Source organism: Heloderma suspectum, chromosome 1 (assembly GCF_057233095.1).
Source record: "Heloderma suspectum isolate Gila_16-S chromosome 1, 16-S_ref, whole genome shotgun sequence".
NCBI classification, from domain to species: Eukaryota; Metazoa; Chordata; class Lepidosauria; order Squamata; family Helodermatidae; genus Heloderma; species Heloderma suspectum.
The window spans coordinates 139081870-139100833 of record NC_139458.1 but is presented as its reverse complement, the minus strand read 5'-3'; the positions used below and the strand labels follow the sequence as shown (position 1 = coordinate 139100833).

Here is an 18964-nt window from a genome sequence, read left to right as displayed (position 1 = left end):
CCCACTGAAAGGAGGCTTGAAATAGATCCCAAGAAGCCTCCTGGCAACACTGGTCAGAAGTGCTTTTTCCCAGATTAGACTGGTATGCCAACTGTGACTCTAGCTGGAGAGGATGGACCTTACTGGAGTCATCCATCCTGTAGTGACATCCAGGCTGAATTACTGTAATGTGCTCTACATGGGGCTGCCTTTAAAGATGGTCTGGAAATTTCAGCTGGTATAAAATGCAGCCACTGAGGACTGGTAGGTTCTAGGTGGTCGTATCATGTGACATCTATACAGTACCAGCTGCACTGGCTGCCAGTCCAATTTAAAGTGCTGGCATTGACCTTTAAAGCCCTTATCTGTTTGGGCCCAGGTTTCTTGAAGACTGCCTTCACCTCTACCAACCTGCCTGCCCTCTGAGATCAACGTCGGAAGCCCTGCTTATGTGCCTGCCTGTCAAAGCAATTAGGCTGGTGGCTACACGGTATAGGGCCTTCTCTGTAGTGGCCCCCCAGTTGTGGAACTCTGTTCCAATTGATGTCCACCAGGCCCCATCATTACAGGCCTTCAAGTGGGCCCTAAAGACTTGGCCTATATTTGGGTCAGGACCTTACTGATTGCTGTTGTGTATATGGTGTTATCTGGTTTTAATTGATAATATTGATTTTGTTATTGTTTTGGTATTGTTGTTTTTCTTGGTTTTTAACTTTGTATGCTGCCTTGGAAGGGTTTTATAAATATTATAAATAAATAAGTAAGCAGAATGTTACTTCTGCACATGGTACAAGAATATTTGGAAAGAGACTATTGTAACAAGACTACAAGTTCATTCCCTACTGAATTTGTGCTGTTATTTATTTACTTATTTATTTTGGTTCTGTGCTGTTACTTTCTTGTCTTATGTCTTTTATTAATAACGAGGATTTGAAAGGAGATAGTAAAGTAGGGGTCCCCAGTGTGGCACCCAGAGGTGCCATGGCACCTATGCTCACCTGCAATGGCACCTGCCAATGGGTCCGCAACATGGTGCCCACAGGCACCTGGAATTCTTAATTTTTTTAAATTTCCCCCCATTTATTTTCTTGTCTTGTCTTTTATTAATAAAGAAGATTTGAAAGGAGATAGTAAAGCAGGTGTGCATGGTCACTTCCAATGGCTCCTGCAAATGAGTCCGCAGCATGGAATTTTATTATTATTATTTTGCATTTTTTAAATATACACACATGGATTTGTATGAAATATGTACAGCCTTATAGCAATCATACATGAGTTTCAACAAAAGAGGACCAAATATACAAATATGTATCCATTTGAAGGTGGCGTCTATATGCCATCCATTGAAATATTGAAAGCGTTGTAATGTCCTCAATCCATTGCCTTATAGGAGGTGAGTATTTCTCCTTCCAGTGTTGTAATATCAGACTTTTAGCTGTCAAAAGGGTGCAGAAAATCCATTCTGTTAATTTCCAAGAAGCAGGTGAATCATTTAAAAGAGTGTGTCCATCAGTGAATATTAAAGACTGTTCCAGTACAAAATATATCTGTGTAATAATCTCCTCCCAAAAAGGAGATTATTACAGAAGCAACTACTGGACATTGCCAAAGCATATGTTTAAAAGAAGCATTCGCTGCATTGCACCACCAGCAATTAGCCAAATTAAACAATCCCTTATTAACGACACAGAAAACAGAAGGTTTGTTTTTTTGCTGAATAATATGCAGCCTAAGATTAATAGACATGACAGGTAGATGCCAAAGCAACGATCCACTGATTAGGCATTTTGTGGCAGTGCCCACAGCATGGTTTGCAATTCCCAAATGTGCCCAGAGGTCCAGAAAGGTTGGGGACCCCTGCATTAAAGTCTTTCACCCTGGCTTATGAAGAGAGATCCCTATGTGCAGCTGATACATATTATTTCCAGCATAACAGATAAACCATCAAATTTCAGACCAGACTCTTCTCTCACTTGTGTACTCAGTGCTGACTGGGTTCTGTGTACCACAGCTGGTTTCATAAGCAATCTTATGTGGAACTCCTTCATTCTGAAGATTATAGCACTCTGATTGCCTTTCCCAAAAATTATTGACATACTAAATTAAATAGAGTTAAATAGAAAGGTGTGTTTGAAATAGGTCTTTTCAAAAGCCCTGGGCCAAAGAGCCACTTGACAGGGCCAATCCCACAAGACTTGCATTCCCATGCCAGGAGTCCAGAAGGCAGAATATAGCCTGTCTCCCAGGATTCAACAGTCAGGGCCAAAGCACTGACTTTATTGTTTTCCTTTTAAAACTGTAATGTTTTCCTTTTAAAATGTTTTCCTTAAAAAAAAAACCCTCTGGAATAAGCACAGGGCCCCCAGTTCAGGACCCTAGCATGGGCTAGGCACCTAGGAGGGCTTTAAACCTTTCCCCCTACACTGCAATTCCAATCTGGATCAGGGCCCACACCTGCAATATATATTGCCAAATCACTATTCAGCAATATAAATGGCAAGCATGAGGGGGTGGGGTGGAGAGCAACAATCCAGATAGGGACGGGACTACAGTGGAACTCTTCATCTATTCAGCACAGTTTGTGCAGGATGTGTCAAAGGTAATTCATTTCACATTCTGCTGCTCTGGGAACTCCACAGTTTTCATGTTAAACGTGTGTGAGAGAGAGTGATTAGAAGAACACTACAGCAAGATGAAGATAAAACGACTTGGCAGATCCAAGTGAGCAGTCCATATGACGTAGATATATGTGTATATCCCAGTGACTAAGCTGAAGTACTATACCTAGAGGAAAGAAAGATAGCATGAACACAATCCTAGATTCTTCATACACTAAATCAAATCAGAGTAGAGACTGTCAAACTTCCTGCCTCTCTTTCTCATGATCTGTCTCCCACTGTCTGTTCCAAAACACTCCTATTGCTCCCACACACAGGCCTGCTGCAAAACAGATGGCTCTCTCCATTCAAAAGGTTCCAGGCAAATCTCTGACTATTTCCCAGCCATCCCAAACCACCAGCCAGCCATCTGCTTGGCAAAGGTGTGGCCAGGCCCACATTTACAACAAATACATTTCTACTCTGAATTCAGTTTTGGAGGAGCTCTTGCTGGCCGAATCCCAGTTGTGGCAGGACTGAAGGCAAAAGGGGTGCGGCCAAAGGGGCAGGGCCAAAATGCAAAAACATACCAGCCTATCTAAGCTGAAAGCTTTGGCTGCCGCGGTAACTAAGCCGTAGGAGGCATTTCCAACTTTCAGAATGAAGAAGAAACTGCACAAAAGCTGGGGGGCCACCAAACCATTGACGCTTGTGGGTAAGAAGGTAGGGCCAAGGGAAGGGGGTGGGGCCACCTGGGGAGCCCTAGATGGGCCAGTTGGGCCAACAGGAGGGGATTTGGCCCCCAAGCCTGTGGCTCTCCAACCCGGTCTTCAATGCTTCAACTGGCTAAGAGCTCAAGAAAGAGCATGGACACCGTCCCCCCAAAATACATAGGGAACAAAAATGTGAGAATGATTTCATACTCTTAACAACTCTAAGGAGGAGATATTGCCAGAGGATCTCTAATTGACTTCTGAGATTCTGCTGCAACGATGATTGCATAATGCCTTTGGGGATACCTGTATGCCGTTGGGAACTTCAGGAAAGTGTTAGAGGTCACATGTCTTAGGGCTACATATCTATGAGTATATAAAGTTACCTGCTTGATGGCTCTGGTGTTAATGCTCTGGACTCTGGGTGAAACTGGCACCAACCTTTTCTATCTTGGTAGGTTGAACAGGGTTGTGAAGGGGATTCAGGATTTCTCATGGAAACAGTGATTATTTGGTATTACACTGTATGATATAGCTGGAAAAACCAAAAGACATCCTGTGATTGTGGGCTTCTTCACACAGAGCTTTTATCCTGCTATTGAGATTGCTCAATCACGGAGGTTTGCAGGCCCTTTAGATGACATCGTGAACCTCCAGGGTGTCTTCCACACTAAATGACCTTTATTCCATTTTTTAAAAGATTGGAGATAATGAGGGATCAAATTACCCTGCTTGTGTTCCACTTGAGTTCCCTCCATGAAAAAGGAAAGGCCGCCATAACAGGAGCGAGACCAATGAAACATATGGAAGACTCAGATAAGGGGAAGAAGGAGGGGAAAGGGGGGGGGAAGGAAGCACATGTAAAGGAAGTCTGTCGTGATCCTGCATTTAAAATGGAAGCAGAAAGCCCCATTTTAAATGTGGGATTTTAGGCTGGTGTAGAGATGCTCTGTGGCATGTACTTTTCATAGTGGAGTCCAGCTTTTCTTTATCCTTTCAGTAGTAGCAATTGCAGTTCTCTGAGACTTATTTGTGGCTAGATCAAGCTGAAGTGTAGGGTTGGAAAAGCAAGGAGTAACTAAAGCATGCATGTCAAGGAGAGGAATGATCAGCACAGGTAAAGTTAGATGTTTCTCATGCAAAGGTCCTGGCATAAATCAAAGGATACCACTGGATGAGGTATATTTTAGCTTGGTGGGGAAATATGCTGCTATTGAATTTATTGTCATCAAGCCCCAAAGAGGATTCCTGGCACAATTTTATGGCATGTTAAAAAGAACAGATTCTAGTGCGAGATTATTGCAATATTATTTTTATTATTGTTGTCTGGGGGGGAAAATTGCAGACAAAGATACTTGAATAACATCACACCAAAACACAATATTTGGGGGGGGGGGCCACAAAAAAGAATCATGAGCATGCATGGGTGGGGAAATGATGTGTTCTCCTGCTCAGGATCTTTACTACAAAATCCATATATACTGCTTTTCAAAGGCAAGATTTGTCATGTGTATTCCTCCACAGATATTTTTCTCTTCAGTGACTCCCTAAAGGAAGAAATAACATAGAAAATGAATTGTTTCAACTTCCCAGCACTGCTCATAGACAATCTCTTTTCATTCTGAAAAAATCTCAACAGGTACAACACATAGAAAATGACTGAAGAGAATCACACATCCGTATCTGCATTTGTTCTCTTGGGATTTGCAGATCATCCAGAGCTGCAGCGTCCACTCTTTGTTTTGTTCCTGCTGGTCTATATTATAACTGTGATAGGAAATCTGGGCATGATCACTTTAATCAAGATGGACTCCCATCTCCACACCCCCATGTACTTCTTCCTCAGCAACTTGTCCTTGGTAGACCTTTGCTATTCCTCCAATGTCACACCTAGGATGTTGGCAAATTTAGTAGCAGGCTATAAAGACATTTCTTTCACTGCATGCGTGATACAGTGTTATCTCTTCATTGCTCTGAGTCTCACAGAGTCTTTCATCCTGACAGCCATGGCATATGATCGATATGTAGCTATCTGCAATCCATTGACGTACACCACAAAAATGTCATGGGAGGTCTGTGTCTGGCTGGTGGCAGCTCCTGCCACGTACGGCTTCCTAGATGCCACGATCCAGACCATCTTCACCTTCCGTTTGACCTTTTGTGGCTCCACTGTCATCAATCACTTTTACTGTGCTGACCCACCTCTCCTAAAGCTTTCTTGCTCTGACACCCATGTCAAATTCACCCTCATGTCGATCTCTGCCAGTTTCAACCTCATTAGCTCCCTCATCGTTATTCTGATCTCCTACATTTTCATTCTCACCACCATCCTGAAGATTCCTTCAGCTGCAGGTAGGTACAAAGCCTTCTCCACATGTGGTTTCCACCTGACAGCGGTCACCCTTTTCTATGGGACACTTTTTGTCATGTATGTGAGACGTCCTTCTAGCCTGTCACTAGAACAAAGCAAAATAGTTTCTGTCTTCTATGTGGTGGTGATCCCCATGCTGAACCCATTGATCTACAGCCTGAGGAACAAGGAGGTGAAGGGGGCCCTGAAGAGGCTGTTAGGAAGGAGAGTGCAGAGTCAAAAAGGTGTTTAACTGATATACGCTGGGAAGGATAAGTATGTTCCACCCTCATTTGTATAAACAGCATGACGTCTTTGTCTCTCTATAAAGAAGAATGTGGAAAACTGTTCTGGACATCATTTGTGTCTGCTCTGTTTCACCTGCTGTTAGCAGTTTCACTTGTCAACAGTGGTGTGTGTGGGGGGGGAAATCTCTTTCCCGCAGCTCAGAGGGCCCCCAAATGACACCCAGAGAGCAGCAGGTACAGAAGCAAAATGTTATTCCTGTAGTCATGATGGTCTGATAATGTAATTGAGCTTAAAATGCAACACTGCACATAACTCAAGAGTATTTTTCTTAAAAATCAAGCAACCAATTTTTGGTGGAATCTAGGAATCTGGAATATTTCTAAAGCATGGAGTGGCAGCTAGAATGGGGAAGAGGAATGTTAGCTGTGTGCTTCACAACTGAGGTAGTATGCGTGGCCATCTAAAGGGGTCTCCCAAAAAACCATTAAGTCCAGGTATAAAAGTAGCTGCACGTCTGCTTATCAGCAGCATTGGCACCCACGTGCTGGCAATTTGTGAAAAAAACCAACCCTGCACTTAAGGGCAGATTTTAGATTTTTATTAATTAAATGAAGCAGAGGGGGAAAATAACTATTTTTATTTGGCAGAATACAAGGGCATGGATGAGTATGAAGGTTTACAACAAAAACTGATTTGTTGTTTAACCAAAGGTTATTACAGAATTAATAAAAGGGAACCAGTAACTAATAATGACAGTGGATAATGTTCAAAGTTTTTAGATGTCCTATGTTGGACTTCCTGAAACTCAGAGCCTCTGCAGGGGTGGGCGAGTGATCAAGATGGTCTGCCAGAGGAGACTGCTGCTGGGTCCGGATGGTTTTCTGACAGGTCTTGGGGATTTTCCTGTCATCTTGGCAGGCAGTTCTGTTAAAGCCCTGATTGATCTCTGGAATGGGGCAATGGACCGGAAGGTTGACACAATCACTCCTGAACTCTTGAGTGGAGCCAAAGGAGCTCTCTGGTTTTTACAGTGAGCTGGGGTGATGAAACACATGGATCTGTGACTAATGCTGTTGTTGGAACACTTGGACAGAATCTGACCCAACATGGGATAGGGCTCATTTGAAAGCCTACTTCAGGGCAGTGAGAAGGGCAAAGAAATTATACTTTGCTGCTACCACTGCATCTGCACAGTCACCCAATGCAGCTTTTTTTGGGTGGTCAAAGGCCTGTTACACTCTGGTCCATGAGATGAAAATGTGGACCGCTTGATAGCCCATTATGACTAATTCGTGTGACACCTTGTGGACAAAATTGCTTGTTTCTGTGCCAACTTGGATAGCCTAGTTGATACAGGTCTGGTGGATGCAACTTTGTCCCCTGCTTGTCCAGCTATAGTGGATACTTTTCGGTTTGTACAGCCCAAGGGCATGGACAGGATCCGGGGGGGGGGCTACCACTTGTGTGCTGGACCTTTGCCCTTCCTCTCTCATAGACGTGGCTGTGGGCAGGGAGACTGGCCAAGAGGGTGAGGGCAGTGGCAAACACCTGTTCATGGCAAGGTGTGATTCTATTTTGCCTGAAAGAACCCGTGGTAAGAACTCCGTTGGTAAAAGCCCTCCCTGAACCCCACTGTACTGGATAGTTTTTTTTACCATCCCCAATATTCGGTTCTAGGGCAAGATGCTGCAGCATGTGGTGGCTTCTCAGCTGCAAGGGGTTTCTAGATGAGGTGGATTATTTAGATCCCTTTCAATCTGGCCTCAGGCCTGGATCTGGCTTTGGTCAGGGCTGCTTTGGTCACCTTGGTGGGCATTCTACTACACCAGGAAATGGACAGGGGGAGTGTGTCCCTGATGGTTCTACTGGATCTCTCAGCAACTTTCAATATCATAGGCCATGGTATCCATCTGAGGCATCTGTCTGAAATGCTACTGATAGCTACTGTTCTACAGTGGCAATAGTCCATCTCAGAGGAGCAATTTCAGAAGTTGGTGCTGAGGAATCCCTGTTCAATACCATGGCGATTGGCCTGTGTTTTCCCTCAGGGTTCCATTTTGCCCCAATGCTATTTAACATACTGTATACATGAAAGTACTGGGAGAGGTTTCCCAGAGTTTGGGGGTTCACTGCCACCAGTACCGATGACACCCAACTCTATCTCTCCTTTCAATCTCGATCCAAGGAAGCTGTTCTAGTTCTAAGTCAGAGTCTGATGTCAGTAATGGACTGGATGAGGGTGAACCAATTGAAGCTTAATCCAGACAAGGCACACAGTTTGGGTGTACTCCTCAACTCGGCCCTTAACCTTGATGTTCAGACCTTGGCAGTGGCCAGGAGTGCATTTGTACAGCTGAGACTAATGCATCAACTGTGCCCGTTCCTAGAGATGTCTGATCTGCTTGTAGGCACAGGTGCCCTAGTTCCATCCCATTTGGACTACTGTCACATGCTCTTTGTGGAGCTGCCTACGAAAGCTATTCATAAAGTCTGGCTGGTCCAGAATGCTGTGACCGTACAGGGCTGGTGACAGGGAGGGCCAGTGACAGGGAGCAGATGACTCCCTTGTTACAACAGCGACACCGGCTACAGGTCTGTTTCCAGGGTCTACTCAGGGTGCTGGTTGTGTGCTACAAAGCCCTATATAGCCTGGGACCAGGCTCCCCGAAATTCCGCATTCTCCCATAGGAGCCTGCACAGGTTTCAGGAGCTTCGGGGGAGGCCCTTCCCTCGATACCGCCTCCATCCGAGGCACGCTTGGTGGGGATGTGAGAGAGGGCCTGCTCAGCGACCGTTCCCAGGTTCTGGAACTCCCCACCGAGGGAGCTGTGTTGGCCCACTCTCTCTTGCCGTCCACAAGCAGGCAAAGACAGGCCCTTGGCATATAAGCGGGTTGGGTGCTGAAGGGGGCTTACTTGGCTGGGTGCTGTGTGCTTCGTTTATTGCTGTGTTTTTAATTTATTTGTTTTGATGTTACATTTTAATTAAGAGTTTGTTCTTAATCTGCATGGTATTGTTAGCTGCCTTGAGTGTGATATATATATATATATATATATATATATATATATATATGGTATAAATTAAACAAATATATAATATCCCAGCATTCTGTGTCCGCAATGGCCAATCAGTTGCCAATGGGAAGCCCAGAAGGCAGGCATGAATGTAATGGCACCCTCCCACTCATGTCCTCCATCAACTGGTGTTCTGAAGCATACTGCCACTGATACTGGAGGTAATATCTATAGCCATCATTACCAGTAGTCGTGTTTGCCCTTTCCGCCATGATTTTGTCAAATCCCCTTTTAAAGTTGTCCAAGTTGGCGGCCATCACGACATCTTCAGGATGCAGGTTCCAGAGTTTAACTATGTCCTATGTGAAGACATACTTCCTCTGGTTCTTTCTGAAACTCCCACCACTCAGCTTCTTTGGATGAGCCTGGATTCTACTGTTGTTCTATCCACTTCAGCTACACCATGCATAATTTTAAACATCCCTACCATGTTCCCAGCTTACCCACCATTTTTCAAAGCTAAAGAACCCCAAATATTGTAAACTTTCCTCATAGGGGAGTTGCTCTGAAATTTAGCATCTAAGTGATATCTAAAGAGATATAATTAGATTTGGCTGAGAGCTGACCTGGGTAGCCATGTAGGATTTTGGATACCTCTGGATCTACCCATAAGTCCTATGGAGGGATGGGCAAATGAGTGATGTTCCAGCTCCCCAAGACTCTCCAAACATCAGCTCACTGCTCTTCTGCCCTCAGCCTACGCTCACATTTGTGATCCTTGCTTTTTTTGCGTGAATGGGAACATTCCGCAGAACAAGCAGCTATTGAACATGAACATTGCACAAACATTTCCCAAATGTGCGCACATATCCCAAAGACTAAGTATGCAAATTTCCCCCCTAGACTAAAGCATGGGTGATTTAAAATGTGTGCGTTTTGAGAAAGCTGTGCACTTTGAAATCTGCATATTTTGAGAACGCTGTGCATTTTGAGAAAGCTGTGCATTTTTCAAGTACACATTTTGTGAATGTGAAGAGATGCTCCAGAATCTGTGAACATTGCCAGAGAATATATGCTCCCGTTTACATTCAGCACTGCAAACGGGGCATTTTCAAGGGATTTGTAAACTGAAATGAACTTCACATACATCCTTGATTTTCTTATCAGTCATGCCAACCAGGTATTTTGTCTCCTGCTTTGATTTCTGTTTGTTCAAACATATTGGCAACCTTTGGGGGCCTGTGGGCACATTTGGCAATTTGAGAAACTGTCCTAGGCATCATGACTAAATGGCTGCCATGGGAAGTGTGGCTAGTCATCAAGGTCATGACACCTGCCCAAAAGACAGGGTTACCTTTTCCTCTCCCCACCCCACCTCATTTTTCTTGGTGGGTGGGCACAATGCAGAGGAAGGCATGGACCTGCAGTCTCCTGCCATCGTCATCCCCTATGGATGTCTTTGGGAATGTCTGTCGTGTGGCTAGGGATGTACGAAAGTCACTTACCTTTCCGTGGATTATGTTCATGGTGGGGGGGAGGTGTTCCGTTCCTCCCCCCTGGAATCCTCGACGGCCAGCTGTGCTCCGCGGCAGCTCCGCGGAACAGCCAGCCAGGCCCAGGCCAGAGCCGTCCACAGCCGGATTTCCGGCCGTGGAGGGCTCTGGGTAAAAAAACAAAAAGCAAAATGCGTAAGCAAATGGTGGTGGCTATGGCCGCCGCCATTTGTGTTCCTTATTGTTCACCATCTTAGTCTACATAAATATTTACGTAGACTATTACGGCGAAAATAAAGGGGAATGCAAATAGCGTAGTGGGCGCTATTTGCGTTCCCCTTTATTTTCGCCGTAATAGTCTACGTAAATATTTACGTAGACTAAGACAGTGAAAAATAAGGAACGCAAATGGCGGTGGCCGTAGTCGCCGTCATTTGCGTACGCGTTTTTTTTTATCCAACCGTGATAGGCTACGTAAGTCTCTACGTAGCCTATCACGTCTATGGGGGGGGGGAAACAAACAAGAAGACTGCAAATGGCGGCGGCGGCAGCTGGTCGGAAGACCAGCTGCCGCCGACGCCGCCACCGGAGCCGCCACCGGAGCCGCCACCGCCCGGAACATCCACCCCAGGTAAGTCTCGTCCCCGGGGGGACCAACGGGGGGGGGGGGGTGGCTGGCCGTTCCACCACAGATTTCGGGGGGCTGAATGCACTGGCATTCGGCCTCACCGAGATCCGTGGCGGAATTCTCTGACATCCCTACGTGTGGCCCAGGGACGTTCATGGGAAATGAAAATAGCAGCAGCTGGAGGACCTCACTTTGAAGCAATTCTAGCTGCTGGTAGGAACATTTGCCGATGTTGGTTGCCAAAAATAAAATGTGGGAGGGGCAGGACACTTTGGCGGGAGCCATGAAAGGGGTCCGAGGGTGCACTGGTGCCCACAGGTGACACGTTGCCTACCCCTGGAGTAAGCAGTGCTGAGCTAGATGGACCCATGGCCTGACCTAATATAAGGCAGCTTCCTGAGTTCCTAGAGGTGTGGAGAAGGCAGAGGATCTTCTCCAAACTCTCAGACAGCTTGCATTTCACCACTGGATTTCATTAGAGATGACAGGACTATAGACAATATAGCACCACACTCCTGCACCCCAGTTCTCCAGGGGAGAACTTACAGGGACTTCAGAGCTCATTCAGAGCTCAGTTCCCTGGAAAGAGGGCACTGGAGACTTGTGGTGTTCCTTTGACGGAGGTTTATTTCTACCATGCCAGGATGAAGGCCCACAGTATCACAACTCCAGGCCATCCCTGCTTCCTCTCCACTGCCCAGGGATCTCTTCTGCAAGACAAGAGCTGCTCCCCTTTTGTCTTAGATTCACCCTTCCCCCAGATCCATTTCCTCTGACCCCCTCCAGCCTTGAAGAACAAAGGCTACCAATTCAAGCTAACCTTTGGATGACTTGCCCCAAAGACAGCATTCGGGAACTCCTCAGTCTCTTTGTACTCTGCAGCACTGAATGGTGAGGGACCTCTGGAGGCAACATAGACTGGCCCCAAACACATAACGATATTAAGTTATACAGCGTATTCTAATTCACCTCTGTCAAGGGCTCCTTGGAGGCCTCTCTCAGTCTAATCCAGTAGCTAAGTCCAGACACAGACAACGGGATTCCTTTCAAAGCTTTATTCTTCTTTTACAACTTAACAGCTCTACTGTTTGCAACTAGATCTGAGCAGCAGAGTACCTATGCCCTACGTTGGAACAGTTGGTCCCCGTTTGAAAGGGAATTACTGGCAGACCCCTGAACTTAAGGACTAGGGAGAGTCCCTCCCCTTTTCCCTTGGATCCTCTGGGCGCAACCGTTGTTTGCGCGCCAGCCGGGCACTACGCCTCCTTTCCGCGCTCTCCATTTGGCGCCTCTCTCTGCGTCGGCGTCGCGCGTCCACCAAGTCTGCTATCCGTGCTCTGTTACTTCCTGGACTGCTACCTAAGCTAGGAATGCTGGTGGGAGGAATCTCCGTCAGCTGCGGGCCCTGGGAAGGAGGAGCGCGCTCCTCTCCCAGGAGCGACTGCTCTTCCTCAGAATCAGAACTACTCTGGGATTCTGTGGGCTCAGTGTCCACCCTGACAACCTCATGCATTCAGTGGCTTGGATCTTATGTGTTCCGCAAATGAGAAGACTCCTTCTATGAACTTTCAGTCTAGTGGAGGATCCTGCGGATGGAAGTCGGGGAGGGAATGTTTGCCATTGCCCCCTCCCTTTGTGGCATGCCCCATTCTGGATGGCCCCCCAGCCTGCCAAAGTGCAAGGGGCTGCAGCAGCAAGGAGAAATTGGGGAAAGTCGCCTCTCCCCTTCTGCTGGTGCAGCAGCCCACGCATGGAACTCCATTCGCAGGATGCTCTTGCCTGCAGAAGGGAACTCAGGATCCAAACCTGTGTCTCAGAGTTCCTTCTGTGCAGCCTGTGTGGAACAAGAACATATTCATGCTTAATTTGCAAATTATTAGGTTCCACCGCACCATTGTTCGAAACAGACTGGGGAAATCAGCTATGAAGAATCACTTTACCAGGTAAAACTGACAGATGATATCACATTTATCACTGCATAAGTAACATTGTGCATACGTTAATATAGTTAATATGTTAAAATGAGGTCTTCCTGGCCATTGTTTTTCTCAGGTCCTCTTTTACATCCCTATTCCGCAAGCTGTAGATCAGGGGGTTCAGCATAGGGATCACTACGGTGTAGAAAACAGACACGATTTTGTCCTGGTCCATAGAGTGGCTGGAGCTGGGTCTCAAATACATGAACAGGATAGCTGCAAAGAATATTGTGACTGCCAATAAGTGGGATGCACAGGTGGAGAAGGCCCAGCGCCTCCCCTCAGGAGAGTGGATATGTAAGATGGCGGAGACAATATGAACGTAGGAGGTAAGAATTGTGATGAGACTGCTTAATTCATTGAAACTGGCAAAAATGAAAATGATGATCAGGTTGATGTGTACGTCGGAGCAAGAGAGTGCTAGGAGAGGAGGAGTGTCACAGAAGAAATGGTTTATGATGTTGGAGTCACAGAACTGTAGGTGGGATGTGAAATAGGTGTGTATAGCTGCATTTATGAACCCAGCTAGGAATGAGGCAATTACCAAGGAGGTACAGACCTTCCAAGACATCATGACCTTGTAGCGGAGTGGGTTACAGATGGCGTTGTATCTGTCATAGGCCATCACTGCCAAAAGGAAACCCTCAATGCCCGCAAATGAACCAAAGAAGTAGAATTGTGTGGCACATCCATGGAATGAGATGCCAGCGACAAAGTTGCTGTTAGTGCCAGCGACAAAGTTCACCAGCATCTTAGGCGTGATTACAGTGGAGTAGCAGAAGTCAACAAAGGACAAGTGACAAAGGAAAAAGTACATGGGGGTGTGAAGCTGAGAGCTGGTTCCAATTAACACAATCATCCCCAGATTTCCCACCAAGCTGACAGCGTAGATCCCTAGGAAGATCACAAAGAGGGGCATCTGCAGCTCCAGCAGATCCGTCAGTCCATGCAGAATGAACTCGGTCATTGTGGTGTAATTCTCCATGCCCCTTTCCTCACCGTGTGCATTTTTCTCCTCCTGAAATATCGGGGAAATATTGCAGTACATGAACGTGTTTAGGTGAACAGCAAAGAGATGTTCAAGTCCTCCCCTTCCTTCATTTCAGGTCCTGATATCAAGTCCATAGAACTTAATGGGCATCGGCTTCCATTGCTTTTGGAGGGCATTCCCTGTGACCTCCTCACAAGTATTCAGTTTCTCAGTCTGGCTAAACTGTCTCTGTTTAGCTCTGTGTCCTGATAATGGGTCCTGAGTAGCTCAGCTTCAAGAGTGCTCCTCTGGGCTGAGGGGCTGATTGAGTTGAGGGAGGAACCAAGGGAATGACGGCTGTAATGTTCCACTTGGAGGCTTATGATGAGGGATGGGGGAGAAATTAGCTCAGATCCCATTTCAATGTGAACTTCACTGATTCCACACTTTTGGACGAATACGTGACCTGTATTTGAAATTTGCATTTCTCCAAGTGCATTTCTCTCCCCCCAAAATGCATACAAAAATGTGTATACTAGTGAAAATTACATTAAAAATGCATTATATTAGGATAATTGCTTGGAAAAAGTGTCCATTAAGCCAATTTGAATACAAAATGCTTGTATTAGGAGAAATTAGCACAAAATGTGTAATATTTTCATGTAAGCCTCTTTTAAAATAAAATTCTCAGAGTTCGGGACGAATGGGACTTAAGACTGGAAAATGAATGGAGAGAAACGGAGATTGACAGGTTTGTCTGTCACTACTAACGATTAACATTTGTCACATCTGCCTCTTTGCCCACTTTGCACTTGCAGGGATAAATGCAAAGCGTGAACCATGGAACCATGGACAGGAACAGCAGTGAATCCTAGGATTATCACTGCACTTTCCCCAGTGTCTGTGATCACAGGAATTGCTAACCATTAGGACTGGCTCAGGTCTTGGGGACTCCTCCAGCAAGATGTCCTCAGTGGCTCCCCTTAGAATCTGAGAGGCTGTCCCTGAGTGTGTACGACCCTCCCGTGACACCAACTGAGGGTGGGCAGGAGGTTGGGCAGCACCTCCCCCTCCCCCTCCTCTTCCTCTCTACTGCTGCCACTGCCTCCCACTATCTCACAGTGGAGACTGCATACCCAGCAGCAGTAAGGCTGGATGAGTAGGTGCATGAGGAAGGAGGTTGCAGCAAGCAGGGGGAACTGTAGCAGCAGAGGCCTCCCCGGTACATCAGGCAGTGAAACAAGCTGATCCAGCAGATTAAGGAACTGGGACTTCAGCAGAATCTTGATGGAGATATCTGGTTTAGGGAGTTCGGAGGCGACCGCCTATCCAAAGCAAGGCAGGAGAAGCGTGGGGGGGATCATTCCCTCCGCGCCTCTCCTGCCCTGCTATTTTTCGCTAGACAGCCATTTTCGGCTGTCTAGCCATGGGGGAGCCGACCAGGAGAGGAAGTTGCTGTACGACACATTGGATGTGTCATACCCACAGCTCCGCTCTCCCCGCCCCTGAACGCCCCCGGAACACCCCTTTTCAGTCGCTCCACGCTCCTTTTCCGAGTGCAGAGGATGGAGCTTCTCTGTGCTGCCTCCAAGGCAGCATGGATGAGGGAGGACATCAGTTTTCTGAGGTCAGTTCCCAGAAATGAGCATATCCTATGGCCATCTAGACAGCATCTAGTGGCCATAGGATTGCTCTCTTAGAATCCCAAACCATTTACAGAGTGGAATCTAGCACTCGTCTCTAGTTGAGTGGTTCATGTGTTTAGCATGCTCCAGATTAAAGGCTTCGTGATTCTAAATTCTAGAATCAAATTGTATAAAGCACAGAGTAAACCCCCAAACTGAAAAACATGGCCTTCATAAGCCAGTCCAAAAAAGGAATGTCTTTAAAATAAATACTGCTGGAAGTTATTTAACATCCTGTTTAATAGGTCACCAGAGAGGGGTGGTGTTCAATTAATTATGTTTATTTAACCAATTCATACCTCCCTTCCAGCATGAACTCCATAAATAGCTACTCTTAATAACTATGTTCATCCCTTTTAAACAGTATGGATACTACACAAATAACATAATTATTTAGATATTATATATACCTGCAACAAAGAGTTATAGTATGGAGAGCTTCAGGGTTCCAGACAGACAGCCATGCCATTTTTTCAGGATACTCTATCCTATCCCCCCTCACATTTTTATCCCCAACCCAGCCCACCCTGGAAGAGATGCTGAGCATTATGTGAGCATGCTCATTGGGCTGTTTGGGGGTTCCCTCCCTCCATCCCATTTGGTTTTTTCTCCTAAAGTGTTTTGTACTTTTGCAAACCTTAGGGTTCCCCCAAGCATGCTGATATCTCCCTCTCAGGCATGGATGGTACTGTTTTAGCTACAGAAGGATCAGCATCATTATTTGAGTTCATCAGGTCTGATCCATTCACCAAGTAGTTCCCAAAGTTTTATAGCCTACATTTTTTGCTACTTAAAGAAGAAGGCAAGAGAGAACATGTTACACATCAAATTTCAGCACTGGGTACAAAGGGATACATGCTGCATTGAAAGGGCCGGCCCAAACATTTTGCTGCCTGAGGCACAGGACAAGATGCCGCCAGCTAGAGAAGCTGACTGGACTTGGGACATTGGCAGTGGGACAGCATCCTTTGCCACACATGAGGAGACCAGGACAGGCTGTTTAGTATGCACAGTTCTTCTTTCTTCTAGCACCTCGCTGCCAGTCCCCACCCCTCAACAACTGCCGCCTGAGGTGGGTGCTTTACTCTGCCTAATGCTAGGGCTGGCTCTGTGCACTGAAATTACAGTACGTTTTCTTTAGTACACTTTTGGTTAATTTGAAAGGTGACCATCTGATGACAAAGCAAGAATTGCTCTCCAGGTTCCCATTTTGGTGCTCTGTTCTTTTAAAATGCCTTAATCCACCCACTCCCAACCAGATTTCAGCTATGCAGAGTTCCTTGTTAGCTATTTTCCAACTGCGTTTCTACCAAAGGAAAGTATGACTGTTCTTGCATGCCCTCCTGCACTATGTTTATTCTTACAAACTCAAAGCCTGTAACCACACGGCTCAGAATATACTGATCACTTGTTAAGCTCTCAGAAAACAAAACAGCTAGGATAGCTCAACAAAGGCCGGTGAACAGTGCTTTACCTTTAGTTACTTGCTAAGCCAAGGGATAAACAATGCCTAGGCCAAAAGCCAAGCATTGACTTCTGGCTTTGGCAGCGATGTCCATGATGTAAAACAATTCACAGGTAAACGGCCCTGCAGTTAGTCCTCTCTCTTACAATTCATGCCTTTGTGGATTGTATTGTCTAAGTTTATTGTCTAAATCCTTCAGTTTTAGACGGTTGATGCTAAATATAAAAAGCTAATGGGACAGCCTGATTTCTAGTGGAGAGACATGGGTGTTATATCTGGCTTTGGAAGTCCTTTGGGACTTACATTCTCTCTGGAGCTCATTAAGATTATCTTGTCATAGCTAGAGAAACAGAGGACTAGCAACAGAAGGCAATGCTGAGCACAACTTTCTATCCTCCATCCAAGGGGCCACAGTTAGGCAGAGCAAGTGGTTGATTTATAAAAGCAGTGAGTGTAAGACAAGCGTTTGGAAAGGCAGAATCAGAAGCTGACTATGGGCTGATCCGTCATTTGCATCACTGCATCATTGTCAGTGACAGAATTTAGCTGGTGTTTTATTGCTATCTGTTGTAGAGCTGTTCTGATGTTATCGCAATCCATATTCAGAATGCGGCACATAAACATTTAAGTAAATAAATGAGCAAGGAGGGAGCCATGCTCAAAATAACTGAATAAGTACCATGTCAGGTGAATATTCACAATGGAGGGAGGACCATAAAGATTGGCATATAAAAAAGGCATTAGAATACAGCATATGTATATTCCAATCTGCTTCTGATCATGAATACACCCCCCACCAAAAAAAAAGGATTAGTGTTACTCTGAACTAACGCAACTTCAGAGGTTTGCATTAGTGACATTGATTCTCTGTGCAGCAGGTCTCTGGTAGGAAACAGACATCTCTCATTAGCCACCCACACTCACACCCCAGCATTACCCAGCTATTTCCTACATGCACTTCATTGTGCTCCTTCCCCAACAAGATATAGCTTGCATTGAATTCACACTGTCAAGAGAACAACACTCTGCAGGTGAGAGTGGGATACATGTTTTCCTCCTGAGCACAAGGCAAATGTCTGACTGCTTCTGCAGCATTTCAGTATCATTTTCCCGGTCACTACTAAACTTCAGAGGGTGGATCCATCAGGTCCATGAGAGGAGCTGGGTGTGTATTGCAGCAGTGCTGGTTGACCATAGGGATGGCGTTGGGCAAGGGAGATGTACCACATCTACTCAACCAAAATGTCACAACAGCAAAGTAGTTATTTTGAATAGGACTTAGAAGGGAGTGTAATGGGAACTCATAGCACCATCAATATCAGTGTTTTAACTCATTGCATCAGAATTGCCATTAGCCATGGACGGGGCTGCCCATTATAAATGGTCATACGTAATGTGCAAGTCTCCTCCACAAGTATACCATATTAATAGTCATTTCTTTCCCTAGAGGACCCTGGGAAGTGTAGTTGTATGAGATCCATATAAAAAGTATGCATTTGTTTCTGCTTGTGGTCAGTGCATATGTATGTATACAGTGGAAACTCCACTCACTAACAGAATTCTCAGCACCATGATCAAACCTGCTGAGGGCCAGGATAGGGCAGGATAATTGCATTTGCTCACATTCATCTGTTTATTTTATTGTATTTATTAGATTTATATACCACCCAATAGCTCAAGCTCTCTGGTGATTCACAACAATTAAAACCACAAAATACAGCATAAGATACATTATAAAAAATTAAAAGTTTAAAACTGTAGTATAAAAGTAAAAACCAAAATAAAACCTAGCAATGGAGAGGTTTAAAATACAACTACACTTGCCAGCCTTGTTGTCACCTTTGC

At 45.5% G+C, this 18964-nt stretch overlaps 2 protein-coding genes across 2 annotated transcripts; one reads left to right on the top strand and one right to left on the bottom strand.

Annotated features, from left to right (window-relative positions):
• Nucleotides 1-4944: 4944 nt before the first annotated feature.
• On the top strand, nt 4945-15928 carry LOC146358075 (olfactory receptor 5M11-like). Its single transcript, XM_084855235.1, has 2 exons — nt 4945-5875; nt 15837-15928. The coding sequence occupies exons 1-2, from the start codon at nt 4945-4947 to the stop codon at nt 15926-15928; spliced, it is 1023 nt and encodes a 340-aa protein (XP_084711361.1).
• Nucleotides 13040-13987, bottom strand: LOC146358076 (olfactory receptor 5AP2-like). Its single transcript, XM_084860524.1, has one exon. The coding sequence runs from the start codon at nt 13982-13984 to the stop codon at nt 13040-13042; it is 945 nt and encodes a 314-aa protein (XP_084716650.1). The 5' UTR covers nt 13985-13987.
• Nucleotides 15929-18964: the final 3036 nt, after the last annotated feature.